Source organism: Panthera leo, chromosome C1 (assembly GCF_018350215.1).
Source record: "Panthera leo isolate Ple1 chromosome C1, P.leo_Ple1_pat1.1, whole genome shotgun sequence".
NCBI classification, from domain to species: Eukaryota; Metazoa; Chordata; class Mammalia; order Carnivora; family Felidae; genus Panthera; species Panthera leo.
Genome location: NC_056686.1, coordinates 16,734,852 through 16,762,624, shown reverse-complemented (window position 1 = coordinate 16,762,624; position 27,773 = coordinate 16,734,852). Strand labels below are relative to the sequence as shown.

The 27,773-nt window shown below is 54.4% G+C and overlaps 1 protein-coding gene across 1 annotated transcript in view; it reads right to left on the bottom strand.

Moving 5' to 3' along the window:
- Positions 1-23,612, bottom strand: part of EPHB2 (EPH receptor B2) — a 126,133-nt gene extending 102,521 nt beyond the window's left edge. The window contains exons 1-2 of the mRNA XM_042951641.1: positions 23,515-23,612; positions 19,810-20,494 (exon numbers count right to left, since the gene is read on the bottom strand). Coding sequence (XP_042807575.1) covers positions 19,810-20,494; positions 23,515-23,571 — 742 coding nt within the window. The 5' untranslated portion in view covers positions 23,572-23,612. The remainder of the gene's footprint in view (positions 1-19,809; positions 20,495-23,514) is intronic.
- Positions 23,613-27,773: the final 4,161 nt, after the last annotated feature.

The following is a 27,773-nucleotide window of genomic DNA, read 5'->3' as shown; positions in this document are numbered from 1 at the left end:
ATGAGGAAACTAAGGCTCAGAGAGGACGGATGTGACTCAAGGACCCACAAATGGGGGGTCATGCCAAACCAGGACACTACTCTGACCCTTCAGAACCCGATTTCTGAAGTACCTTCAGAATGAACGGGCCAGCCCCCCTGACACACGTCAGATGATGTGGACTCTCTGGGCAGGGCGACTCGTCCCATACCTGCAGGCGACACCAATCCAAACCTGCGGGAATCTAGCCTTGGTGGGAAGGAGAAGAGCAGACGGATAAACCCCATGCCGACCAGGCCTTAGTCTGCATCCTCAGCAATGGCTCCCACTGAAGCCTCCACCGCAGCATCCCTCAGGACTGAGGCTGACCTCTTCCCTGTGACCCCCGACCCCCACCCCTCAACCTGCTCTCCCGTGTTGACCTCAGGGGCAGAGGGCTGTCCCAGCTTTTCAGAGCCCAAAGGGGTGAATTCTCCAGGTTATCTGCCTTCCACGGGGCTGTGAGAGCCCAGAACTTCTCGCTTGTCTTCCAAGGCCACCCTAGAGCACCTCCTGTGTGTCAGGCAGAGACACGGACTGCTGCGAGCTTCACGCGGCCCTTCCAGGCCGACTCTCTTGTCCTCATCTTACAGACAAGAAAACTGAGATTCAGGGGCGGAGGCACCTGCTCAGGGCATGGAGGAAATCTGAACCAGGGCTTTGTGAATCCTGTGGAGCCTGGGTTGGCTTCCTCCCAGGCCCCACCTGGGCTGGGCATGGGGCTGGGGCTGCTCAGTAAGTGTGTATAGCAAATAAACTGGTGAGTAAGGAGAGTGTGCTCGGCCTGGCCAGGTGATTCCACCAGCTGGCAGGTGAGGAGACTGAGGCAGTCAGGCTCTCTTCCCCCAACGTATACATGTGCACCATGCCCCTCCCCTAAGGGAGAAGGGGGGGCGCTGCTTGACCCCTGAGGGTCTGGGTAGAGGAGGCTCTCCAGCCTCCAGCTCACCAGGCCCTGGCTTCCAGGCAAGGGCAAGAGGTCCCCTTGGCCTGAGGGAAGAAGTGGTGAAGGGCCAGGAGAAGGGGTGAGTCAGGTTGAGAGGAGGCGAGATGGGGAGACGACGATAGTCAGATGGTACAGCAGGAAGGGCAGACGGAGGACTAGACCAGAAGGTGGATCAAGGCAGACCCCAAGAGAGGAGAAGAAGAAAGGAGGAAAACACAGGAGTAGGGGAAAGAGGGACAAATGGGAGGGAGGAGGGAAGAAGAAGGCGGGCAGGGGAGGAGTCAAGTTCAGAGGGAGGGGAGGGGCGGGTGTGCGGCTGCAGGGAAGGGCTGGCAGGCCAGGGCTGAGCCCAGTGAGGCCTACTGGGAGCTGGGGGTGGGGGTGGGATGAGGTCCCCAGAGGGGCTGTCACTGGAGCTGCTGTCCTAGCCTGAGGCACCAGCCGTGAGGGAGGGTGTGAGTGGGTCCGTGTGGCTGCACGTGTGTGTTTCAGGGTGTGCATGTGCATTTCAGGCCCAGGCAGGTGTGGGAAGCAGACGGGGGTGTCTTTTCTTGCTCTCTCGAGTCCACATGCCCTTCTCATTTTGTATTCACCAGAACTGAGCTGAAAGATTAATTCATATTTAATATGGCCTTCCGTGGCAGGATGGGGGTTGGTGTAGTTTGTGATTAAAAAAAAAAAAAAAAAAAAAAAGGTACCAAGTAAGGAAGAATTGATCAACTGATTGATGTTTTATCCATCCACTCAAGCACCCACCACTCGCTCACTGAGCACCTGCCATGTGCTAGCCACTGTGCTGGAGTGAACCAGAATCACCAACCCGACAAACTCATAGCCGCACTGATGGCTGCAGCCTGGAGGGTCTATGGGGTCCTGAGCTTAAGGGTTGGTCCCATAAATTACCATGCTCTGTGAGTTGGGGCAAGTCCCTTTGCCTCTCTGAACTCATTTTCTCACTTGTAAAACAGGGTGGCGATTCCTACTCCCTGGGGATGGTGTGGGATGAGGAGTAGTGCACGTAAGGGGCTTGGCTAAAGAAATGCTGGTTCTCCAACAGTGTGCTCTCAGGCACTGTGGCCTCCTAACCACTACTGCTGGCCAGGGACCACCTTGGGACTCCCCTGGCTCTCCAGTCTCACCCTGTGGTGATTTGTACTGAAGACGCTGAGCATCCAGAAGCTGCCAAGTCTGGCAGGCCAGAGAGGCAGCCACAGCTGTGCAGTCCCACTGGGTCACTAGGGTGGGAGGTGGGTCAGCCCTGCCCAGCCCAGGCAGCTGTGGAATGAGGGTGCGGATGGGGGTGGGCAGGTGCCCCACTCTGGGAAGCCTCACACCTGCCCTGCCTCTCAGGCCTATGACATCCAGGGCTTCCTCACCCTCCAGGTCTTAGCTCAGGTATCCCTTCCTCCAGGAAGACCTCCGGGACTCCCAGACTGAGTGTGGTCTCATACCCACCCTCCAGGCCATCTTATGGGTTCTCACAGTCCTCGGCTCCCCCCTGCACACACTCCATCATCTGGGCATCAGGGTCTCATCTCTCCTGGTCTCTCTCCACTATGAGCTCCTGGGAGCAGAGGCCATGTCGGATCCGCCCCCTGCGTTCAGGCCCAGCACACTATAGGCTCTGGTCATTTCCAGAGGCACTGGGGCATTTGCTGGTCACGGGCAGAGGGTCAGACCATATTCTGTCTGGTGCTCCTGGGGACACGGATGAGGCTGCTGCTTTCCCTGAGGGCCCCAGATCCACTTCCTCAGATACCAGGTATCCCCCCTTGGGGAGGGGACATAGGGACTCTGCTCAATCAAGAGTTTGGGGATGGGGTCGGGGTGACACGGGTTAGGGATAGGGAATGAGGAATCCCAGCTCTGCCCCCGCTGGCCTCATTTTCCTTAGCTGTAAAGCAGGAGGATAGCTTCGTGGTGGCGGTTGGGGAAGGGCAGGGTGTTGCTCTTAGCCTGGTGGCCATGCCAAGGAGAGGCTTGTGGTGGCTGTTTCTTTAGACACCATCTCTCATTGGCTGCCCCCTCCTCGTTACTTGGGATTCCCCCAGCCAATCCTACGGAAAAGAACCTTTAAGACAATAGCCCATCCTTGCAGTCACACTGACCCCCAAATCCCCTCCTACGTGGACATTCTGGTATCATCTCCCACAGTAGGCAGATCCAAGCTTGGTGGCCGGTGCCACTTTACTCTAGCTTTGGGCCTTGATCCTCCAGGCCCCAAACGGGGAACCAAATGACCCAACGGGGCCATCACTTCCCCAAGCACCCCCACTCCTTACCAAGCCAGCCTGCCGCCCATCTCCCTTCCCCCCACTTCCCCCAGCTGGGTTCTGCACTGAGCAGCGGGGCCTCCCTCTACTCTCCGCTGGGCCGTGACGTTCACCAGTGTCACTTCTGGTCCCATCTGCAGAGTGCCCCCCACCCCCACCCCGGCAGCTAATCCCCACAAAGCCCAGCGCAGGGCCCGCATGACAAGCAGGCAGCTCCATCGGGCGTGCTCAGAGGGGCCGAGGCGGGATTCCGCGCGGCTGTCACTCTCTCTGTCCGCTCCTCTAATTGGATTCCCAACACGCAGAGGTCAGCAGAAACGCTGGAGAGAAGAGAATCAAAGGGAAGGGGCATTGGGGAGATAAAGAGAGGCATTCTTCCCGGGCCACAAAGACTGCAGCTCGAGGGGTGGGAGGGGACCCCATCTGGAGGGGGAAGGGGCAGGGAGAGCCGGAGCAGACAGCAGAGACTGCAGGGCCGGCTTTCCTCCAGCCTGGCACTCCTCCCCTCGCTCACATAGCGCCTTGGGCTTGTGTGCCATCCTGCCCTCTGGGGGGGATCTGGGCATCCTTCAAGGCCTGGCCTCCTACTCCTGCCTGGAAGTGTTCTTGGAATGTGGCAGGAAGGCTCAGGAGATGGACAGACCTGGGTCCCAATTCTGGCTTGCCACCTGCTACCCAGAGTGGGGTTCAGGCAAGTCTTTGCAATTTTCTGGCTTCAGTTTCCTCCTTTGCGGGATAAGGGTAACACCAGCCGCCACAGAGGGCAGCAGCTGGTGACATTAGTGACACAGAAGTGACATTAGCCAAGTCCTTGGAGCACAGGGCCAGGGCACAGTAGGGGTGCACAGTTCATGTGTGCCCTTCCCTCTCTCACAGAAGAACCACGGCTCCTCCACCGGCCTGTCCATGACCCCGGCTTTGGGATATTGTGTAGACACCGCCTCTCTCCCAGGAAGAAAGAGAAAGTGCTGCGTAAACATAACACCCGAGACAGATGTGAGAGGAACCACAAGCCCCAGCCTGGGCGGGGACTTCGTCATCAAGCCTTTTCCACCACCAGAAACTCGAGGCTCCAGGAAGTGAAGGGAAATGCCTGAAGCCATCCGACTGGAAAACAGCAGAGCCTGGACGAGGACCCTGACCCCAGCTCAGCACTCTCACTGAATCCCCCCCCAGGGTCCCCCATGCTCGTCCCATGAATGATAAGCAGCGTCTGCATGTACGTGTTGTCTGCACAACCAGCGGGGAGGCGGACAGGCCAGCCTTGCTACAAAACGGTCCCTATTTGCTTTAAGAGCATTGCAACCGCTCACTTTGGTTCATGAAAGAGACATGAAGAGGACCTCAAAGGGAATTTCTAAGAGACAGAAAAATCAATGGCCCTGACATCCCGGCCCCCAGAAACTGTGTGTGTGTGTCTGTATTACACACACACGCACGCACGCGCACACACACACACAGGCACAGTCCACTATCTTCCACAGCATGTACACACACATGCTCACAAATACCTATTTTCAAGGGTATGCATGATACACTCTGGCTGGATCTCCTGTGGGTGGATGTGCCCAAAAGCACACATACCTACCTGACCCGCGGTGCACACAACCAAGGACATAGACAGGGACCCTCACATGCAAGGATGGACGCACTCACTTGTTTCACGTGGCACACGCATTCCTTTACACGTATTGGTCCAGCTGATCTAGCACATGCATGAATATGCTCTCCGCTGCACACACGTGTGCTGACACAGGTCAGAGGGACAGAGGAACACACAAATACAGGGACAGTAATGACATACAGTGGGCTCCAGGGTGACCTGCTCAGACAAAGGCACGTATGTGTCCCACCCCTGAAATGTACACACCTGCTCATTATGTCCAGAAACATTCCAGGCACACACGTGGAGGTTGGGCCAGTGGGCGCACTTGTGCACATACAGACACAAACACACTCCCAGCAGGCCCAGCCAACACTCACACACCCGATGGAGCTAGCGCACACGCACGTGCATGCGTGCACACACTCACACACACACACACGCATGCAGGCAAGCCAGGATGTTCTGCCCTGATGCACGGACCCCGCATGTGTGTATGCATATCCCTCTCAGGCCTCCAGGGAGCTCCCACAGACAGACAGCTCTGACAGCAGGGTGTGGGGGGAGGGCAGCCCAGGGCTAGGGTTGCCAGGGATACGGATGTGGGGCTCCCAAAGCTGCTCGGCCGCCCAGGCAGCGCAAAAAGGCCAGCAACCACTCTTAGGTTTTTTAAATGTTGCTAAACAGATGGCAACACCTTTAAGGGAAGAAACTGGAGTCTGGTTTCCTGGAAGGAGCCAGGTAACATGAGGCTCTGGCCCCAGAATTTGCTGGGGACAGAGGGATAGAGGTGGGCAGAGCTCTGACTGGCCCCCAAGTCCTACCCGGCCCACTAGTCAGATCTACTACACAATAAGGTTATGGGGCCTCCTTGCTGTGTGGCCTGGAGTAAGTCAACTGCCCTCTCTGAACCTCACTTGCTTCCTCTATAGAAGGGGATGGTGAAAACCCTAAGCATTTAGATAGTAAGTTCCAGGCTAGGATCAGCACTGACCACATGCCACCTGCTGGGTGCGGTGCCCAATACTCTCATTATCTGAGTCCTCACAGCTCATCTGTAACACTCCATTTATTGATATACCCACTTTGCAGACGAGGAGATCAAGGCTCTGGAAAGTGAGTCATCTGTTTTGGGTCACATGGGGAGTAAATGTTGCAGCCAGGATCTGCACACAGGCAGCTCGCCCTTAACCGATGTTGCTAAACCTTCCTGGCAGGCAAGGTGGGGTCACGATTCTCATGTCACAGATGTCACAGCTGCCCTGCTGGCCTCACCAGGGGCACCATAAGGACCAGGCCGATAGAATCAGAGTAAGAGTCATTCTGTAGACGGTGACACCGAGCCCCACAGGCAGGAGGGGAGGGAGTTGCTGTGCTAAGATCCCAGAGTAAGGAGGGCAGAGACCAAATTTGGACCCAAGCACCCTGACTCTGTGAGCCGCTCTTGTGCTGCTCAGTAAACGTACCTTATCTAGTCAAAACGCTGCCATTCCACAAGCGCATATTAGGCGCCTGCTGTTTGCCCAGACTTGCTTGTAACTGAGAGGGGATTATCAACCAAGCCTTACCCCCAGAGACATGTATACACAGCCTTGCTCCCCAGGAGCTCTGCCAAGGCACTGACTGTGCCCGCCTGAGAAACATTGCTTTCTGGAGCAGGAGGACCCCCTCCGTTCCCCATCTTCTTCTGTCTTCTGAGCCCTTAACTCCTCTGAACCTCTCCCAAACCCCGTGAAGCTGGGACTGCAGGCCCCACTTCACAATGAGGAAACAGTGGCTCTGACCCAGTGAGTCAGGCAGCAGGGTCAAGATCTGAACCCAAGACCAGGAAACTCGTGAGCACACGGTACACTCCTACAAGCTCCTGGAGAGAGGTGGGCACCCCAGCAGGCTCTGTGCACCAAGTACAAACACTGTCAGGCCCGCACAGGCTGGGGAGCAGGGGCCGGAATTATGTTTAATAATGTATGAACACAAGTAATATGGGAACATGCTCTCTGAGACCCCCAGCTCCAAGAATTTGGGATTGTATGGGAAATGCTGAGTATCAAGAATAAGGACCCTCCATCCATGCCCACAAACACCCGTCCCAACCGCAGAGAGACCTGCTGGACGCCCCGGCCATGTTGGTCCCCCCCCCGAGCCCACTGGAGGTGGTAGGAAGAGGCCCGGCCTCACTGAGGGTCTTTGCTGGTGTCTTCATGAACATCAAGCTTGGCAGGTATGGTCTCTGAGACTGGGGGAGCGGGGCTCTGCAATAAATCTTTATTTAGAATAGACCCTAGTACTCTAGAGACTGCAAATAGCGGTGAAGACAGAAATGCCTGTCCTCAAGGGGCACACATTCCAGCTGGGAAAGACAAGTAGTGAAGTGACAAACAAGTGAACATACAGTATGTCACACGGTGATAAGGGTCACGGAGGGAAATAAAGCAGGGAAGGGGACGGGATGCATGTTTCCATGTGTGTGTACCCATGTGCACTCTTTTCAAAACTGGGGCAATGGGGGGGGGGGGGGGTCTTGGTGAGAAGGTGACTTTTGGGCAGAGACCTGCAGAAGGTGAGAGGGATACCTGACAAAAGAACATTCCAGGCAGAAGAAACCACCAAGGAGACCAGCGTGTCTGGAGTGGAGGAGGCAGGGAAGAAAGACTGGTCGGAGAGAGAGAAGGGAGCGACAGGTCTGTAGGGCCTTGTGGGCCAGTTTTAGGACCCTGGCTTTTGTTCGGTGTAAGAAGAGGGGCCTCAGGGGGTTCTGAGCAGAGGATGGGGGTTGGGAGGGTTATGCCTGGGCATCAGGGTCCAACAGGCCTGGCTGTGGTCCCAGCTCTGACTCTTCCCAGCCATGAGCCTCGGGCAGCTCACTCTACCACCTGAGCCTTAATTTCCTCATCTGAAGAGTGGGGGTAACATCCTTTCACTTCCTAGTTTGTTGAGAACCAAATGAAGTAAGAAGTGGGAGAAAATGTTACTAACAGTGAAACACTGTACAAATATTCCGGGGGAAGAGGACAGCTTTGGATTTCGTTTCCAGCGCACGATCCATTAGCTGTGTGATCCTGGGTTGGTGGTTTTAACCTCTCTGAGCCTCCACTTGCTCCTCTCTAAAATGAGAATATCACCTATAGCCAACCTCTGGGATCTGTAGGATTCAGTAAAGCTGGAGTGCCTGGGTGGCTTAGTTGGTTGAGCATCTGACTCTTAATTTTGGCTCAGGTCAGGATCCTGGGGTTGTGGGATTGAGTCTCACATGGGGCTCTGCACTGGGCATGGAGCCTGCTTAAGACTCCCCACTCCCCTGCCCTGCTCTCTCTCCGCCCTTCTCCCTGCTTGCTCTCTATTTCTTTCTTTGGAAAGATAGAAAGAAAAAGAAAAAGAAAAAGAAAAAGAAAAAGAAAAAGAAAAAGAAAGAAAGAAAGAAAGAAAGAAAGAAAGAAAGAAAGAAAGAAAGAAAGGGAGAAAGAGAGAAAGAGAGAAAGAAAAAGGAGGGAGGGAAGGCAGGAAGGAAGGAAGAAAGAAAAGAAAGAAAAGAAAAGAAGGAAGGAAGGAAGAGAAAGAAAAGTAGTAAAATGCTGTAAAAAACAAAAATGTTAAAAAAAAAACCAACAGGATTCAGCAAAGTATTCTATACGAAGCCTAGGGCATAAGGCCTGGTGACTAGCAGGTGCTTAACCTGCCAATGTGTGTCCCTTCCTCCTTGGGCTTTTGTCTTTGTTATAGATAGCTGGGGTCTGGCAGGAGGTACAGAGAGCTGGGGTAGAATCCTGACTGAATGCTGTGTCCCTGGACAGGCCATTTCATTTGACATCTTTGGGCCTCAGTTTTCATAACCATGAAGTTGCTGATCAGTCATCTTGGGCCCTTCACTTGAGGGAGCAGAGAGGACAGGAGACAAAGTGGGCGTGCTGTTTGGACACCAGTGCAATGGGAGTGAGTGTGCGTTTGTGGGCCTGTTGGTTGGCTGGGCAGACGAGTTACCATGAGCAGGAAACAAGTGCATGTGATGAAAACAATAGCACCATGCAACCTCCACAGGACCCAGTGGGGAAAGGTTGGAAAGGCCTGAGGAAGAAGCAAAGGGCCCGAGATACCAGCCAGAGGAGGAGTCCCAAGGCCGAATGACCTCCAGGGAGACGCTGGTGGGTCCCCCGGCCCTGGGTTGGTTCATCTTCAGGATTCAGGAGCCAGTTCACATCCCACCAAACTCTCCCCCACGTTCCTTTTCACCCAAACCTTGCATCCGAGCTGCGAGCGACTCACCCCTGGGGTGGACCACTGCTTCCCACCCAGATGGAGACTAAGGTCCCCTGTGGAGTTTCAGGGGGGGCCCCGGGGTCTCATGCCTGCAGATACGGAGGCCAAGGGTGGAGGCTGTCTGTCTCTCCAGAGGGAGCCCATGTCATCGAGTTCCGGTTCTGGCCCAAAGTGTAATGAGGCCCTGGGGAAGTCAGGTCCTCTCTTGACTTGAGTTTTCCTCGTCTCTAAAATGCCGATAATAACCTTCGCCTTGCTTCTCTCATGTGGGTATCATGCAGATCAAAGTATCTCATAGGGTGAGACCAAATGCTATACAAAAGCAGCCTCTAATCTCTTCTGGAACAAGGCAGGGTGTAAGTAAATAAATACTGTGCATATGTAAGACATTATAATTACAAATGGCATTTCCCCCCCAAGCTATGGAAAAAACCCCACCAGTTTGGTATAGTGTGAAGAATTCTCATTAGGACTTTAGGAGGCCTGGGTTCTGATTCGAGCTCTGGACCTGACAAGGTGAATGAGTCACCCCACCCCCTCTGCCCAAAGCCTTGGTAGGGCTGGAACACATGGTGGTCTCAGAGGGGCTCTGTCCGTTCTGCCGGTGAGGAATTAACAATATAATGTCCCCCAAGGAAAGCAGTCTGGGGTGGGAGAAAGGACTCGGGCTTTTCCAGGCAGGTCAATTCAAGCCTCTTACCTGTTGTGTGGCCCTGGCCGACAGGCCTGGGAATTCCCCTCTCTGGGCCTGCTCCTCCTCTGAGGTCAAAGTTCATACCTAAAGGTTTGGAGGAGGGGGGAGCAGGGAGAAGCAGCAGGATGGGGGCTGAGGACAAAGGGCCCCGGGGAGGGGGTGCCCCGCAGGGCGGGGTGGAGGCCAGAATGGGGCCTGTGGGGCCTGAGCCAGCTGCCGCAGAGCAATGAAAATCTCTTAACCACACGGAATTGTTAACGGCTCCCAAATCCTGTTGTACCACAGGCTTAGAAAGGCTTAAACTGTTAAATGCATAAACTTCCTCAATAAACGGGCCTCTCTCGCCAGATCCTGAAGCCCAGCCAGATGTAAAGGCAGCGGCTGGAGGGAGGGGAGCTTCCCCAGCTGTTTACGGTCTTGCCAGAGCGCTGTGGAGGCAGCCTGTGACCAAACCATGGGCCTTGGTGCCTTCAGGGTCCCACGCCAGTCTGGGGCCGAGAGAGGACAGCACAGGGGCTCCAGAGTCAGAGGGCCTGCGCTCGTCCTATCCCTCCGTAACCGTGTTACCTCAGACAAGCTGCTTGCTCTCTCTGGGCCTCAGTTTCCCCTCTGTAAAACAGAAATGATGATACCTAACTCCCAGGGGGGACTGAGAGTCATTGAGACCCAGAGTGAGAGCTGCCTGGTCCACAGGAAGCTCCTAACAAACGTGAGCACTGGGTGCCTGCCACAAAGCCTTTTCGTCACCTCCAAGAAGTGGGAGAAATCAGAAGCGGGGGGCATGAGAATGCACACCTACCCTGCCACCTCCGAGGAGTGTGACCGTGGGCCCCAGTCTGCTTCCTAGTCCACTGGGGACATTCAACAAGGTTACCATGCAGCTTGAGAGACGAGGTGAGCATTCGGTAAATGCTGTGTGGGAGCAAACAGACTCTTCTGTTTGGCCAGAGGTTAGATGAGGGGTGGGTGCATGTCCCTCCTGGAGGTCTTCTGTCCCTTGAGCATGAGGAGAAGAGACCCACAAGGGCTTCTCCACCCCTGAATCTCTGCTCTGGGACAGCATTCCATTGTGCCCAGCATCTCGATATGAAACCAACTCGTCCTTCAAGGCCCAGACACAAGCCTCCCTCTCCTACTAGGAAGCCCTTCAGATTGTCCCACCAGGGCGGCCCCACAGTCCTGAGTGTAAGCCCTTCCCCGCCACCACCTCTGGGGCCCCTCAGCAATCTGGGAGGTGGGCAGGACAGAGTATATCCAGGCCTCATCCCATTCTGGTTAATCAGTTGTTCAGCGGTTGCAGAAAGCCAAGTTCACATTCTGCCTCCGCTACTTACTGACTGTGTGGTCTTGGGCACAAGACCCTCCCTGGACCTCAGTCTCATCATTTGTGAAATGGAGCTAATAATGATGTCAACAGAAGATTCGAAAAGATCCTGGCGCGTGTAACACAGCACTGGGCACACAGGAGGGACTGCCTAGCCTTCAGGATTCCTTGCAGCCTCTGCCTCACTCAGCCCTTTGACGGCATGGAGCTAAAAAGCCTGGCAGTCCCTCCACCCTTCTCCTCTGCCCTACATTTCTCCTCTCCCCACCCCCACCCCCAGCTGGCTACACCTTGTTGGGGGCGGGGGGGGGGGGGGGGAGGGGGAGGGGAGGTCAGCAAGAGGCCAGGGTTAAAAAAGTATCATTTCTGACCATCTTTTTCTGGACTAATTCCTGCCTTTCCTTCCTTTCAATCTCCAAAGCCCTGGAAAAATGGCTCCTCCTCCAGGGGGCCTCCCCAGCTTTCCCCAGACTCCTTCCTAAGTGCCCCAAGGCTATAGTAACAGAAGGAGCCATCTCCCCCACCCCCACTGGAAGTTCTAGGAAGGCAAGAAGGGCCTTCATCTTCTCTACAGTCCCCACATCTGGCCCAGGGTCTGGTGCACAATAGGTGCCTGGGGAGCTGTTATGAGTACGGCAGGACAAAATTGTTCAGTATTTCCTGCCCAGACCCCTGAGGGGATATGAAGACCATATTATTCCATGCCCTGATATTCAGTTCCTTCCATATAGTTGACCCAGAGAGGAAATTGGGCTGAAGTGGCCCTCCCTTCCTTTCTAGGAATACCTACTGTAGCTGCCTCAGGGCCTTTGCATCTCTTCCTCCTCACCTGGCTAACTCCTGCTCCTCACTCAGCTTCCACTTAAACAGCTCCTCTTTCCAGAAGCCTTCCTCTGACCACCAAGGCCCTGGTTGATGCTTCCCTAGGTAGGTTGGGTTCCTTTGTCTGCTTCCACCTTCACTACCTACAGGCATGTCTGTCAACATCTCTAGACTGGGTGGTCTGTGAGGGCAGGGCCCATAACTGACCTTTCCAAAAACCCCGATGCCCGACCCAGCACCTGGCACATGACAGGCACTCAATATGTGCTAGCCTCCTGGTCTTCTATGAAGACATCACTGGCCTCTCTAAGAAGCAAAAAAGTCACAAGCTGGTGTTCAGTGAATCTCTGATGGCTGGCTGGCTGGCTGGACAGGTGAACCAGCGTATGGACAGATGGATGGAGGGTTGTAAACAAAGATGCTTTGAGAGCACAAGGGAAGGGGAACTTCGATTTTTAAGAGCAGAGAACTGAATAGCCTGAGTGTGCTGGCCAAGGTCCCCTCCAATCCCCTTTTCAAAAGGCTGGCCTGTGTGGTCTTGGGCCTGGCCTGAGCCTGGGGGTCTGGAGAGGATGCCTATTACCCCTCCCGCTCCCCCAGCTGGGCGTCTCCACCCTGCCCTGGAAGAGATGTAGCAGAACTTTCTGTGTGGGGGTCTGGGCCTCTCCTCCCACCCAGCATTCCAACCCTCACACCCTTTCCCCAGCCAGCACAGGCCCTGCCAGCTGGAGGCCTCCCTCCTCCTCACCCCAAGACGGACCGCACCCTACCCCACAGACTCGCCAGACGCATCTGGGCCACTGGTCCAGCCTCTATGGGAAGGGCTGGAACTGAAAGCAGGGTATGAAGGAGGCCACCCTGAGGTTGGCCCAGGACCCAACCCTGAGGGCCCAGAGATAACCCCTGGCCCCTCCCTACCTTGGCTGAGGGAGCACAGGATTCTGGGAGAAAAACAGAAAATAAAGCAACAGGCATAATATCTCCTACTGGTGAGCATGTGGGGAAACAGGCACTGTGTAAGTCTGCTGCCAGGAGGGTACCTGAGCGGTCCCTCTCTGGAGGGTAACTTGGCCCTGTGTGTCAAGCTCTAAAAAGCATTTGATCCCACAATTCCACATCTGGAAACATACCTACTCAAATATGAGTATTCGTGCACAAAGAGACAGGGACAATGACTTGCATCCCAGCATTCATGAAGAGCAAAAAATGGCCAGCAATTACATGTCGAACAACAGAGGACTGGCAAATAAATTATGACACATCTTTCCTATGGAATTCTAAGAGCCTTCCAAAATGATGCCAGAGATCTAACATGACATGGGAAAGTGTCTGTAAAATATTAATCAGTCAAAAATCCTTGTGTATTTTTAGCGGGAGTCCATTTTTTCTTTAAAATTAATCAATACGGGGGCCTCTGGGTGGCTCAGTCCGTTAAGGGTCCGACTTCGGCTCAGGTCATGGATCTGACAGTTTGTGAGTTCGAGCCCCGCGTCAGGCTCTGTGCTGACAGCTCAGAACCTGGAGCCTGCTTTGGATTCTGTGTCTCCTTCTCTCTCTGCCCCTCCCCTGCTCACGTTCTCTCTTTCTCTCTCTCTCTCAAAAATAAATAAACATCAAAAAATAAATAAATAAAAAATAAATCAATATGTGTAAATACACTTAGAAGGATCTCCGCCAGCCTGTTACAGTGACTATCTCTGGGTGATTTTAATTTTCTCCTTTTTGCTTATCAGTAATTTCTAAAGATTCCACAAATGACCTACATTGCTTTTGTGATAAGGAAACGTTTTTTTTTCCTCAAAATCAAAAGCTCATCAGAGGGGGGAGGAAAACATTCACAGCAGAAGACGGTGTTCATAGAAGTCCCTGTTTTTATTTTTATAACACTTTTCTAGGTATTTTCTCATTTACTCTGCACAGCAGCCTTTCTGTTTATCCTGTTTTGCAGATGAGAAAACAAAGGCTGGGAGAGGGTCAGAGCTGGGGTTTGAAACCAGGTCTCCAAGGCCAAGGTCAAGGAGAGGTCACGGCTGGGGAGGTGGGGGGTGGGGTGGGTGGGTAGCAGGGCTAGGAGCTGCCAAGCAGGGCAGGGTGGAGGAGAGGGAGAGGCTGGGAGAAGCCCAGCAGCTGGGAACTGGGAGTCTGGAGCCAGAGGATCAACATGAACGTGCAACCGCCTGCCACCCCCACCCCCTCCCCGCTGGCTCACAGCCCCTCTCCCTGTCCAAGCTAAATATTAAAAATCCCATTACACCCCGACAGTACACAGCAATCACGATCACTGTGGAACTGCCTCCAGATCCCTTATAGATGCGGGTCTGCTGCTGGGAGAGAGGAGGGCAGGGTCCCCACTAGTGGTTAGGCTGGGGATCTGATGGGCAGGGGCGAGTAGGAGCTGAGGTAGGGAAGGAGAGACCAAGAGAAACTGGGATACAGAGACAAACTTGGAGAAACTGAGGCAGGAGCACATTCACAATCAAGCCCAGGAACATCTGGAAAGAGTCAAGAAACAGACTTGGGAGCTTGGGGGGAGCAGCCGCTGCAGGGAAGGAGTTCCAGGGCCACCCTCCTGCCCCCACCCCAACCCCGCCGGCAGATCTGCTGACGGCAAGCCCCAGTGGAGACCATGATGTTGCGGAGACTGGGGACTTGGGTAGGAGAAGGGGGCAGAGTTCTTGTGAAGGAAGTCCCTAGAGTCCCTCACCTGCCAGCTGTACGCCCAGTGCAGGTCCCGATCAGGTACCCAATAAAAAGTGCACAGAGGAATGAACAGGGAGAAGTCACACCCTAGCACCTGCACCCAGTAGGGCACAGGACACCCCCCAAACACACCCTATACCATCATACCTCAGGGCCTTTATTCATGCAGTGCGTTCCCTGACCTACAATTACCTCCCTCCTTTCTCCCATCCAAATCCTACTCACTCTTCAGGGCCCAGTTCAAATGTCACCTCCTCCTTGAAGCCTTCTTCAGAAAAGATGCTTTCTTTCTCATATTCTCAAAGTGCTTTGACTGGATGGACCTCATTTCTGGAAAGACCGTACTCTGCCTTATTCTCCATGTGTCTGAGTCCCCTGCTCACCCAGGAGCCAGTGAGCCAAACCCTGTGTCTCAGGTGCTCTCTGCCAGCCTTCCCAGGGCGGCCCCTGTCACCTCAAGTGACACCTCTTCCAAGAAGCCTTCTCTGGCCCACCTGGCTAAAGCAAGTCTTCTTTGTTCTCTCTTGCTACAGCTTTTCCCCCCTTTCATTCATCACAGCCCATAACTATTTTATTTATTTGCTCACTAACTTTTCGCCTCCGTCTTCTCCCATCCACCCACTCAGACGAAAAACTCATTCGCTTCTGTGTTTCCCAGCATCGGTGTGGGCTTGGCTCATAGATGGTACCCGATACATACAGATCTGCCTCAACTGACGATGGGGTTACATCCTGACAGACCCACTACAAGTCGAAAATATTGTCAGTGGAAAACTCGCTTAATGCACCCAACCTACCACACAACATTGCTTACTCTCACTTACCTTAAATGTGCTCAGTTGAGCAACATCCTCTAACACGAAGCCTGTTATATCTCAGGCAATTTATTGAATACTGTACTGAAAGCGGGGAAAGAATGGTTGCATGGGTACAGAATGGTTGTTCTTGCATCACTTGTCTGCCCTCATGATCATGTGGCTGGCTGCCCAGCAGAAGGAGAGAGTAGCAAACCAACTATCACCAGCCCAGAAAAAGATCAACATTCAAAATCTGAAGTACAATTTCTGCTGAATATGTCTCACTAGAGCACCAGTGGGAAGTTGAAAAAATTGTAAGTCGGACCATGGTAAGTCGAGCCTTCTATATTTGCTGGAGGGCTAAACGGCACACAGAAGGTACTTAATATATGCTTGTTGAGCGGTTGACTGGCTTCTCCAGGCCCCTCCCTTCTCTACTACGCCCTGCACACAGTAGGCACCAGAGGAGGTTGGTCAGATTGAGTCAGTTTGGCCTTCTGTTTTGTGAAACGCTCAGGGCACTGGAAACTCCCAACCTTTCATTAACCACCACTGTCTGTCCCCCCCACCCCTTCACCCTCCCAGGATGGCTGCCACTCCCCTGAGGACTCATCTACTTACTTGTCATCTGTCAAGGAGACTTTATCCGGCCTTATCTTCTCCAATTGTATTAACAAAGCAATGGATTTTTTTCCTATCAAGTTATGCCTCAATATTAAATGGATCTTCCCAAACCACACTCTCCTGTAGATTCTGCTAATGACCCCTTCCATCCCCGAGGGTGGATGTTCCCGGGCTGGGCCTGCGGTCACCAATCTGGCTTGAAGTCCTGTTTGTCTGACCAAGGGTATGTTACCACACCACGTGTCTGAGCTAATGGTCCTGTTACAGAAACATGAGGGCCGCTTGTTTAAAAATGTTGATTCTTAGGGCGCCTGGATAGCTCAATTGGTTGAGCATCCGACTCTTGATTTTGGCCCAGGTCATGGTCCCAGGGTTGTGGGATCGAGCCCTTGCATCAGGCTCTGCGTTGAGCGTGGACCCTGCTTAAGATTCTCTTCGTCTCTTCCTCTGCCCCTCTCCCCTGCTTGTGTTCTCTCTCTCTCTTTCCTCCAAATAAAAAAAATAATAATACAGTAAATTCTGTGTTATCCATCCATCTGTGGCTCCATCAGAGCCACAGAATCAGACCTGGGGTAGAGGTTTACACCAGACCCAGGAATCTGCATTTTAACTAACTTCCCAGTGGATTCTGAGGCAGAGTCAAGGCCAAGAATCCCTGAATTGGAGACTGGAGACTGAGAAAGCATGCCACCAACCACTCCGATGTGAGCTGTAGCCACCAGCCCTACACATCCCGGGCCAGTGGGACCAGTGCCTCTGGGACTTGCGCTGGAGTAGCCCCACATCTGGGTGGCCACAGCACAGGCCACGGCATCTGCTGGTGTCCTTCTGGCTTCCTGAGCTCATTAATCACACCCTGACTGGCCTCCACTCACACCCAGTGGCTGGCTGGACTAGGCTGGGCCTGGGGCAGGCAGGCTGGCCGTAGGTCTGGGGAGGTGGGCTGGAGGGGGGCGGGGCCTACTTGCACGGAGAAGCTCGGACTTGGAGAACCTGCCTGTGCCAGGTGGCCTCTATGATGGCCTCAGTGACCCCACCTCCTGGCACTCACACCTCACGTAATTCCCTCTCCTGGAGTGTGGGCTGAACTGGGTGACTGGCTTTTAACAAAGAGAATACAGCAGAAGCAATGAGATGTCACTTCTGAGATGAGGTCATAAAAAGACTGTGGTTTCTGTTGTGGGTGCTCTCTCTAACGCTCTCAGGTCAGTCGCTCTGGGGGAAGCCATTGCCCATGTGCATCCCTGTGGCGAGGGACCAAAGCCTGTAATCAACCGTGAGGGTGAATGTGGAAGCAGACCCCTCCCCGGTGATGCCATCAGATAATACCGCAGCCCCCGGCCAAGAGCGTAGCTGCAGTCCCAGGAGAGACCTTGCACCAGAGGAAGCCCCCCGAAGCCATACCTGGATCCCTGAGCCTAAGAAACTGAGAAAAACAAATGCTTTTGTTTTCAGCTGTGATGTTCTGGGGTGACTTGTTATGCAGCAATGGGTGACTAGTGCACCTTTTCATCTGGGCACCTTCCAGTGACAGTTCTTCCTCTGTCCCTCCCCAAACCCCAGCCACAGCCAGGTCAGACGCTGTACCAGTCCCCCCTAACCCGTGGTGCTTCATGTCCCCAGATCCTTGTAGATCCATCCTCCAGAAGGCCCGGGCCACCCAGTCAACATATGCCTCTCCCAAGACTCAGCCCCGATGTCACCTCCTCTGGGAAGCCCTTCTCTTTCTGTGCCCACTGTAACCCAAGCAGTTCCAATCAAAGCAAGTCAAAGGCATGCCCTCCCTTGTTCATTTACAGTCTGCGTCCCCTGCTAGACCGTGAGCTCCTAGACGGCAGGGCCACAGCCGCATTCTTGTCTGTCTCACCCGACGCTCAGCACAAGGTCTTGACACAGAGCAGGCGCGGGCGAGGTTTGATGAGTGAATAAACAATGAGCGAGGAGTGACTGATTCTGCCCTGTGGCCCACATGGCCCGCCACCTCCTGAGGCTGTGCACTTTCAACACTCAAGTATAGAAAGCCAGATCTGTTATCTTCCCCCAGAAACCAGCTTTTTTCCCCAAATGTCCTTTTCCAGGACCGTCACCTCCCTGCAAGCCAGACTTCACTGTTTCCTCCTTTCCTGCACATGCCATCCTTCTCACTCACCCTCCTCACACCCCTTCATTCTAGCCTGGCTCCTTCCCTGCACAGTGGATGCCCACTCCAGAGAGCCACCACCTCTTGTGAACACGGCCGCTGCTTCCCCACAGGCTCCTGCTGCTGTCTCTTGCACCCCACGTGCCCTCCCAGGCACCTTTAAAATGCTGCTTCAGAGCATGGAGGGTAGGAACAGGGACAGTGGATGTGACAGCATTTTATAAACGGGAGGGTCACTGCAGCTACCTCAGGCCACACTTTCACCGGTGCTGCAGGGACCCTGGAATAGGGTCCAGACTCTTTGCCTGGCACATGGGGGACCCCGGGACCCGATTCCAGCAGGAAAGGCAAGAGCAAGTGGCACAAATAGGGCTTTAAATCACCATCACAGCTCACATTGTAGAGTACCTGCACCAGGTCGGGCTTTGTACACGTCTCGTTTAGTCAACATTTATTAAGCTCCTACTGTATACTGCAAGTCATTATAGTTGCTTTACAGTCTTGACTTGTTGAGTCTTCGGAAGTACCCTATGAAAGAGGGTCTCATACTCAGCATAGGACAGACAGCTCATAACAGGGGTGGTATTCGAACGCAGGTCCGTCTACCTTCACAGCCTTCTACCACCGCGCATCGCCTCTTACAAACGTCTTAGGTTTGCAAACCACCTCCACGATTCTTCACCATAATAAACACCACCCGTACCACCGCTGACTTAGAACGTTTCCTTAAGTTAACCAAAGTGGCACGGTGGCTAAGGGTGGGCTTGGAATCACACTGCCTGGGTAAGACTCCTGGCTCCCCCACTCACTCTCTGAGCCTCGATGTCTTCATATAAATGGCACTTTCTCTCACAGGGCTCTTGTGAGCATTAAAGGAGTTAGACCTAGAAGGTGGTCGGCCCACAGGAGAAGTGGTGGTCAGGAGGCCTGGCTCACCTCCCCACCTGCGAGGATCGGAAGTAAGCGCGTGACTTGCCTTGGCCACTGAAGTGGCCAGAGGAGTGTGCACGGCCATTGAGGCAGAACCCTAGAGCCGGCACACAACCCAGCTCACACCGCTTCCTTCCGTCCTCGTGATCACAACATTGCAAATGGCGGCTCCTCTATCCACTTGGCTCCCAGAGGGAGGAATCCTGGAGCCGACCCACGAGGGACAGGTAGCACTGGGCAAGAAATAAACGTCTATTGTTTGGTCACTTCACTCCAACCTGGCCTCTACTGTCCGATCCAGCCAAAGTCCAATAAGTCTGAACTTCCAACTGTTACTTACTGTGACTTATTTCCGCAAAAAGGAAACCACATCACTTTCGCAGATGGAGACATACAGCACCACTTGCCCCTGTTAATAGTCACGTAATAATTAAAACGAGAAACGTCTATCTTGGCACCAACAAAAAGCACCTTGCACGCTCTTGCCATTCAAGAAGCGCTCTTCAAATGTCTCCCTCCAAGACACCGAACAGCGGCTGCACGTTTGGAAACCCGGCCAAAGAGCGCCTCACGGTCGGCTCCAGGCCACTGCCCTTGCCAGCCCGGGACCCCAGGCCCAGGTCCGCAGCCAATACCAACTCCACGCGCTTGCAGGGGCACCTGCCCCACTGCGGCAGTCCTTACCTCTGCAGACCGTGCCGTTCTCCACGGCCTCGAAGCCGGCTTTGCACATGCAGCGCCCGATGGGTACGAGCCACTCGCCGTCCCCGTTACAGTACAGCTTGATGGGCACGTCCACCTCCTCGGCATTGGCGATACAGCTGCCCCGGGCAGCCACCAGCGATGTGCTCTCAGCCCCCGACAGTGTCTCCTGGAAGACGGCGCCATTCTGGATGATGCGGGGGCACTTGCGGTAGAAGACACGCACGGCAATAAGGGACATGCAGCCACCGTAGTCCTGGAAGGCCAGGTAGAAGCCGTTGCGGGACACCGGCCCGAAGCTCCGCACCTCGGTGTTGATCTTCATGACCCGGCCACCCAGGTCCACCTGGGAGAAGCTCTCGTCGGCCGCAATGGTGTCCACCTTCACCCACGGATTCTCCATCCAGTTGGGGAAGGTCTTGGTGGCCGAGTCGAAGTCAGCCTCATAGTAATAGAGGTTGAAGGTCTCCTTGCAGGAGCCGGGCACGCTGGGGATGCTGCTGCAGTCACGCACGGAGAACTTCATCTCCACGTGGATGCGGTGGGCACCACGGCGCCGGATGAACTTGGTCCGTAGCCAGTTGTTCTGGCTCGACTCAAACACATTGCACACCTGGTACGTGCGGATCGTGTTCATGTTCTCATCGTAGCCACTCACCTCTTCCCACTGTGGGTGAAACACTAGTCAGGTGGGGGAGATGGGGCTCAACCCCAGGGATCGTCTGTCTATGGGCGAGACACAGACCCTGCCTTAGGGAACCCTTCAGTCTACTGGGTGCAAATAGGACTCTGGCCACTGGGGGCCTCCTAGTCTAACGGGGGAGGCACAGCCTCTACCTCGGGCATCTTCTAGTCTGATGATGGAGACGTGAGTTGTACCATCAGAGAACTCCCAAGCTGAGGTGGAGACATGGACTTGGCCCCCAGGAATTCCCCACACTGTGAGGGAGACATGCCAGTCTGATGGGAAGGGCACACACGCTGCTCTTGGTTTTCCCCTGATTTATACGGGCGATGTGACCCTCACTCCAGGGCAATAAAGGAGACATGGCCCCCGCTCCTGGGAAGCTCCCACCTGGAAGGAAAATTAGGGAGAGGCCCAGCCTGAGGGGATTCCTCTGCTGAGAGCAGACATCGCTTTGTGTCTGGGGAGTACTAGTCTGATGGGAGAGACAGAACTTCCGCCTACTGGGAGCTCCTATTCCGATCTGGGAGACACAGTCCTTACCCTAGGGGATTCCCAGGCTGACAGAAGAAGAGCTCTCACCGCCATGATGGGGAAGACGGGCGGTCTGTTCTGGGGCCTAACGTGGTTAAGAATGTACCTGGAGGGAGACTCACTCCCTTCCTGCCTGCGGCACGTGCTTCAGCACCTTCCCTGGACCCCAGCCTGGCTCTCGCACACCCAGCTAAGGGATTCCCGAGCCCCACTGCTGGGTGGCACCGGGCAGGGCCACGGAAAGCTGGGGATGAAGGGTGCGGGGCACACGTCTCCTCACAAACCCTCACAGGCCAACCCTCACATGCTGAGCCTTTGTTCACACTTTTGTGCCCTCCTCGAGAACCCTCTCATCTTCTCTGCCCATCCTTCTGGAACCTCTTGTGGTGTTTGCATTCATTGGCTCTCCCTTGGGTCTTTGGGGACAACCGGCCTGGTCTGGGCGGGGGCCGAGTACTCCTGGCCCTCTCGGCCTGGTCTCCCCAGGGGGGCCGAAAGCTTACTGAGAGTAGCCACGCACCCCCCTCTTTGGCACTGGGCTGCCTTTACCCGGGGTAGACCCAAAAGAGCCCCAACAGCAGAGCACCCTCTCCTAGCCATGCCGGCCTGGGGTGGGTGCTGTAAGAGGACCTCATTTCTTTGTCATTATGGTCACACATGGTGCATATTATTATCTCCATGTTACAGATGAGGGAGCAGAGACCAGGGAAGTGAGGTCATCTGACCCAAGCCACACAGACCCAGACCCATTCCTGCACTCGTGCACACAGCCTCGAAACACAAGGACCCACAAGTACCCCGGGAGTCCTGGGTTTTGCCCCTGCCCTGCTAACTTGATGTGTGGCCTGGGGCAAGTCACTTCTCCTTGCTGGGCCTCGATTTCCCCAGCTGGGTGGAGGAGGGGGAGGCAGGTGGCGGTATAGAGGTGTCACCCTGAAGTCGGTGTTCCTTGTCCTTTGGCCTCCCTCGGATATCTGGGCCAAATCTTTGCGGGGCAGTGCAGTGGCCTGGGGAGGGTTGATGTTGTGAAAGGCCAGTGCCCGTGGGGAAGGCCGAGCTGGAGCCTGCTAGCCCAGCCTCTATGTCAGTGGTGGCTCTGAAGCTCCCTACATTGCTTCTTTTTTTTTTTTTTTTTTTTTTTTTTTTTTTTGGTGGCACCATGTGACAAAGTCAGCCCCTTGTTACAACCACTGCTCTTCTTCAGAACTTAATTAGAGCACTTAATTAGAGCACTCTGCCTTTCTCCCCTCTCTCTAATTAACATGCGGAGGCCCTGCAGCCTAAACACCCCAAATAATTGCGTCCGGGGGCCCTGCAGCCCAGCCTGGCCTCATTACTGATAGGGTGGGGCTGTGGGCCCAGCCGCCTTCGCAGATGGAAAATTGGTGACAAGAAAGAGCCACAGAAAGAGGCCTGACCCTAGGGCCCTGCCTATTGAGAACACAGGCCTGGGGTGGGGGGTGGGGGGGATGTAGCTCCTTGGGGCAGCGGCCGAGTCCCAGTGGAGGCGCTGGGATGGCGGGGAGGGAAGAGATGGGCTGTGGGGACCCAGGGGAATGAGGAGGCAATGATATGAAAACCGGTGGCGAGGACAATGGTGATGGTGGGACTACTGTAGCTACTTATCACCGGGACCGTGCAAGACGCCGTGCGGGAAAACCTCACACCAATCCTGCGCAGAGGACATGACCAACATCGTTTTATAGACGAGGAAACTGATGCTCAGACAGGCTGAGGAACTGGCCCCAAATCACATGGCTGGTGAGTGGCAGAGCTGGGACAGAATTTCAGGCATGTCTGACCCCACAGCCTGTATGTAAGCGCTGGGCTGGCTGGTGTGGGAAGAAAGAGGAATCTCAGATTGTGCCTGCTCTTGCTTTTGAGGGGCTCACAGCCTACATGGGCTCAAACCACTGGCCCCAGGAAAGTAGGGGGGCCATGGAAGTGGTCAGAGAGATTTTGGGGGAAGCCTTGTGTTATGGGTACGCAGAAGGCTCGGTCACAGCCCTGGATACAAACCTGAGCCCCATCACTAACTAGGTGTAACGTCCCTGGCAGGCAGCTACACCTCTCTGAGCCTCAGTTTCCTTACCTGTAAAATTGAGGTGTTTCCTCCCCTTATTATTGGAGAAGATGTGTGTAAACGTGCTTCCTTGATACAGTATATGATAAGTGGGTGCTCAGAAAATGACAGTTCACTTTCCTCATCTGTAAAATGGGGGCAATGCGAATTCCTGCTTCTCAGCCTTGCCCCGAGGATGCCATGGGATAAAGGCTGAAAGCATCCAACATGTTGTCATGGTAACCGGCACGCCAAATAGTAGGGGACCAATAGGGTGGGGCAATGAGAGGCAAGCCCTGGGCCCTGAAGGAGGGAAAGGGGATGGAATTTAGGGGCCATCCAGGCCCTGCAGCAAAACCCCAGGTCTTCTGAGGGACTGGGCAGGGCTTGGGGACCACTGACTCACCCCTGATGGAGGATGCACGATCCAGCCCAGCTCTGCCGTCGCTGTGGTCGAGTCCATCAGCGTTTCTGTGAGGAAAGCAAAGGGTCAATGCCGCCCACCTACGGAGTGCTGTCAATCACCCCAAGACCCCACCCCTCAAGGGCCTGCTTTACAGAGCTCCACCCACTTCCATTGCGGCAATCAATCATCTGGCTGTCCCGCCCCATAATCCTACCCACTCCCATGCCCCAGCCAATCGTCTGATGCTGCTCCTCCAGGCTCCACCCCCTTAAAGACCAGCTCCAGGCCCTCTACGCAGGGTCATGCCGTTTGTGAGCCCGTCATGTCCTACCAATCTAGCGACTGCCACTTCCCTCCCTTACTGGTGGATTAGGGTCTTAACCTGGAGTCTCCTGGGTGGGCTTCAGGGAGTCCACCAGGCAACTCTTGAAATTTTATGTAAAACTTAGGGTGTCTGCTTTTCAGCTTGCATCAAGTTCTCAAAAACTGAAATGTGGGCCTTAGAAAGGTCTCCCTTTGGTCCCAGCTGAGCCCTATTAGTTACCCTACCTTGGCTCTCTGGCCCACACTTCCAATCAGGGACATCTTCCCCCTTCTTCAGGTACCTAGAGTCCTCTAGAGGGTCCCCACACTGGGGCTCCCTCCCCTAGGCCTCGGTCAACTGTGCCCCTAGGATAGGGCCCTAGGAGTGGAGGGGTGTTGAGGGTGAGCACTGTGCCAAGTGAGTCTAGTCTATCACCTGCCCTCTGGGGATTCAGGAAACTCAAATCAGCTTCTGAACCAGCCAGGGCCCCACTCGCCCACCCTCCTCTCTCCAGCAGCTGGAAGGAAGGAGCCACATAGCCTATGACAAAGGAGACCCCCGAGGGCTAGAAAGAGCCCTATTCACCCCCAGATAAGGCTTAGGACCCTTTCCCACTCCCCCTTCCCTGCCACAAGGAATTCAAGACACTTTTGGAGCTGAACTGCAAGGCACTGAGCAGATTTAAATTGGCCCCTTTCAAGCATTCATCCAACAAATGTATCCTGATGCCCCTTCTGTGCCAGGCAGTGGGTACCTTGGGAGAGAAAATGGTGAATAGCAAGATCTTACTATGGAGTTGTTCAGTCTAGTAGTGGTGACGAGCCATGTACACATAACGGCCACGAGAGAGTAGGCACAGAGACCTAGAAGCTCACAGCTGGACCTTCCTTACCACCTAGCTCTGCAGGAGTAGGTAAGGTGTGCTGGCCTCTATGCTCCACTTCCGTGCCCAAGCAGACATCACTAATCAATGCCCACACTCTGTGGCCACACGATGCTTCTCACCACAGTGTGCCACGAAGCTGACACCTGCCATTTGAGATGCTATCTCTGGCCCAGCCAACTGCTTCATTTTGGACATAGGGCAACTGAGGCACAGAGAGGGGAAGAGACTTCATAAAAATCACAAAGGAGTTGGTAGCAGAGTGGGAGGTGCAGATCTCCTGCCTCCGACCCTACAAACTTCTAGAGACTTAGTTGGATAACCTGGGCTGGATGAATTAGGGTGAGGATAGTTGGGGCAGGGTGCACACTGCCCAGGTCAAAGGTGCGAAGGTCGAAATGGGAGGAACAAGGTCTTGAACTACGGTGGGGTGGTGTGGATGGGAGGAAGCATTCAGCCAGAGGTGACCCCACTCAGACCCACGAGCTGACAACAGAGGATGCAGCAGTGTCCCCGTGACCGCCTGTGGCTTATGTCTGCGGCCACTATGTCCCTTTGCACTGGGGGCTGGTGAGGGGAGAGGAGGGGTGCCAGGGACGGTGGAGTCCAGTGCCAAGGGTGTCTTTTTGATGGCAAATTGGAGGGAAGTTCTATTGTGCTGCTTTGGAGCTGAAAAAAGGGTTCCTTTTCACACTCCGAATGCTACAGATTTTTCTTCCTGGAGAGAACAAGGGCTGAACTTTTAACCTGTTTTCTCTCATCGGCCTCAGCCAGAGACGCGCCAAGCCGGGCTCTCTGCCTGGGCCTGAGGAACAGCTGCTGGGAGCCGCACGGAACAAGGGAGAGGAGACTCTGCTTGGGACTAGAAAGGGGTCGGGTGGGGGAGGCACGCCTGCCAAGCAGGTGGCCCCACCCCTTGGCTGGATTCTTGGGCTGACCCAGAGGCCAAGCACTAGAGGATTCCACGGCCCAGAGGAGGGGCTGTGAGCTGACATCCTCATTGTACGGGTGGAAACTCAGGCCCAGAGAGGGCAAACGACTTGTGGAAAGTCACAGACTGCAGGCTGGTGTTCACACTCCGGGATCCCAGGGAGCTCAGTCTGGGGTGGGTGTTCTACTGCTCCCCTCTGCCTCCCCCTACACCTAGAAGTAGCAGGGGGGGAGGTGGAAGGATCCCGGAAGGCCAGCAGTCAATTTGCTGGTTGGTTCACAGAGAGGAAGGGGCTGAGAGGGAGTGTGAAGTTTGCAGGTCTCCTGGGACGGAGGCAGGGGGCTCTCATCTCTCCATGCCTGTCCCGGCTTCACCTGGAAGCCTGCCGCTGGGAAAGCTGTTACTCCTCGGGGCTATGGCAGGAGGTGACCCACGGGGGCTCTCCCCCCAGCGTCTCAGCCTCTTGCTTTCCAGTGTTGACATCTCCCTCCGCCCTCTGCACAAAAGGCAGGGAGGCAGAGCAGATAAACTAAGGGTCAGGAGGTCAGAGGGACTTCGATTCCAACACCTGCTCTGTCTCCTACTTGCCTTGTAACCTTGGACCTGTAACCTTCCTAAGCCTCAGTTTCCATACCTGGAAAATGGCCATAGTACCGTCTGAGTGTGGCCGAGGACTGAAGGACAGAGGAGAGGGTTAACTTGGAGTCTAACACAAAGCAGAGCCTCGGTAAGTGCCAGTTAGTCTTTTTTCAGACTGAATGTGGTGCTTTTCTGGCTGACCCCGTGCCTGCACACACGCCATTTCCTTTGGGCTCATGAGGTGGCTCCTGAAAGTGAAGGCGGGTCCGAGAGGCTCCCCCCACACTCCAGACGGTGCTTGCCAACATCTGACAAACATCAGCCTCTTGCAAGCTCCAGCACCACGGCCTCTGGGGAACCCCTCCTGGTTCGTCTGACGCTGCTTTCCTGGGATGCCCTGAGTTTCCTCTTTGTTCCTCTCAAACCAAGCACACAAGTCACATTCAGTTCCCCGGGGAACCTGGAGTTAGTAGTTCCTGCCTCAGGAACCTGGGTGGGTTTAGGAAGCCAGGCCTATTTCTACCACCAGCATTTCCTTCCTTCTCTCCCTTCCTTCTCCCTTCACCTCAGACGTCTCCCCCTCTAATCCAAAAATCTGCAAAGGGAGAGAACTCATATTTACTGAGCCAGAGAACTACCTGTCTGTTAGGAGCCAGAGACCCTCACCAAGGTTCTTCCAACATTGCCAACACAGTTGGGAAATGCCCAACGATGCCCCATTCACAGATGGGAAAACCGGGGCTTACAAAAGCTTAGGAACTTGCCCAAGGTCACACATCTTTCGTTCACAAGCTGTGCTCCAGCTGCATAGACTGGTGTCCTCTCACTCCCCAGACCCCAACCATGTGGTTCCTTCTAGTCATCTCCCCCTCCACACCTTTGCCTGTCCCCAAGAGTCAGCACAGGGCTCGGCACATAGCAGGTTGACAGCCAAAGACTGAAATCACACCCCACCCCCAGGCTAGCGTTCTGCTCCATCAAAACAACATTCATGACATCAGCCATTTCCACCTATAACATGTACTATTACTTAGTTACTATTCTTCCAGATGAGTCTTTTTTTAAGGGCATTTTTTAAAGGGCATTTTAAAGAGGAAAAAGTTATTATTATAAATGGGACACCAATATCACTTGCCATAAAAAGAAGGAAAATAAACACAGGACAATTACAATTAAAAACATTCATCTGCAAACCACCTAACATCATTTCACTTCCCACACTTTGGGGACCGCGGGACTGCACCGAACTGCCTCTAAAGTGCTAGAAATGTCCCCAGCCCATCCCCACTGTGACAATGACAATCCCTCATGCAAGGGGAGGCTGTTTTTCGCTGTACACAGATAATTAATCACCACACAATGTGACAAACATTGCAACAGGGATGTGCATGGGGTAGTGTGGGTAGGGGACTGCATGTGGAAGGAGACGAAGAAAATGCTCAATTTCGGGACGGTTTCCTGGAGAAAGTGACTCTAGATGGAGGCTTGAAGAATGAGTTAGAAGGGAGGCAGGAGGGGTTGCATGGGAGATGGAGGGGCCAGCAGAGGCAAAGGAGGTGAGC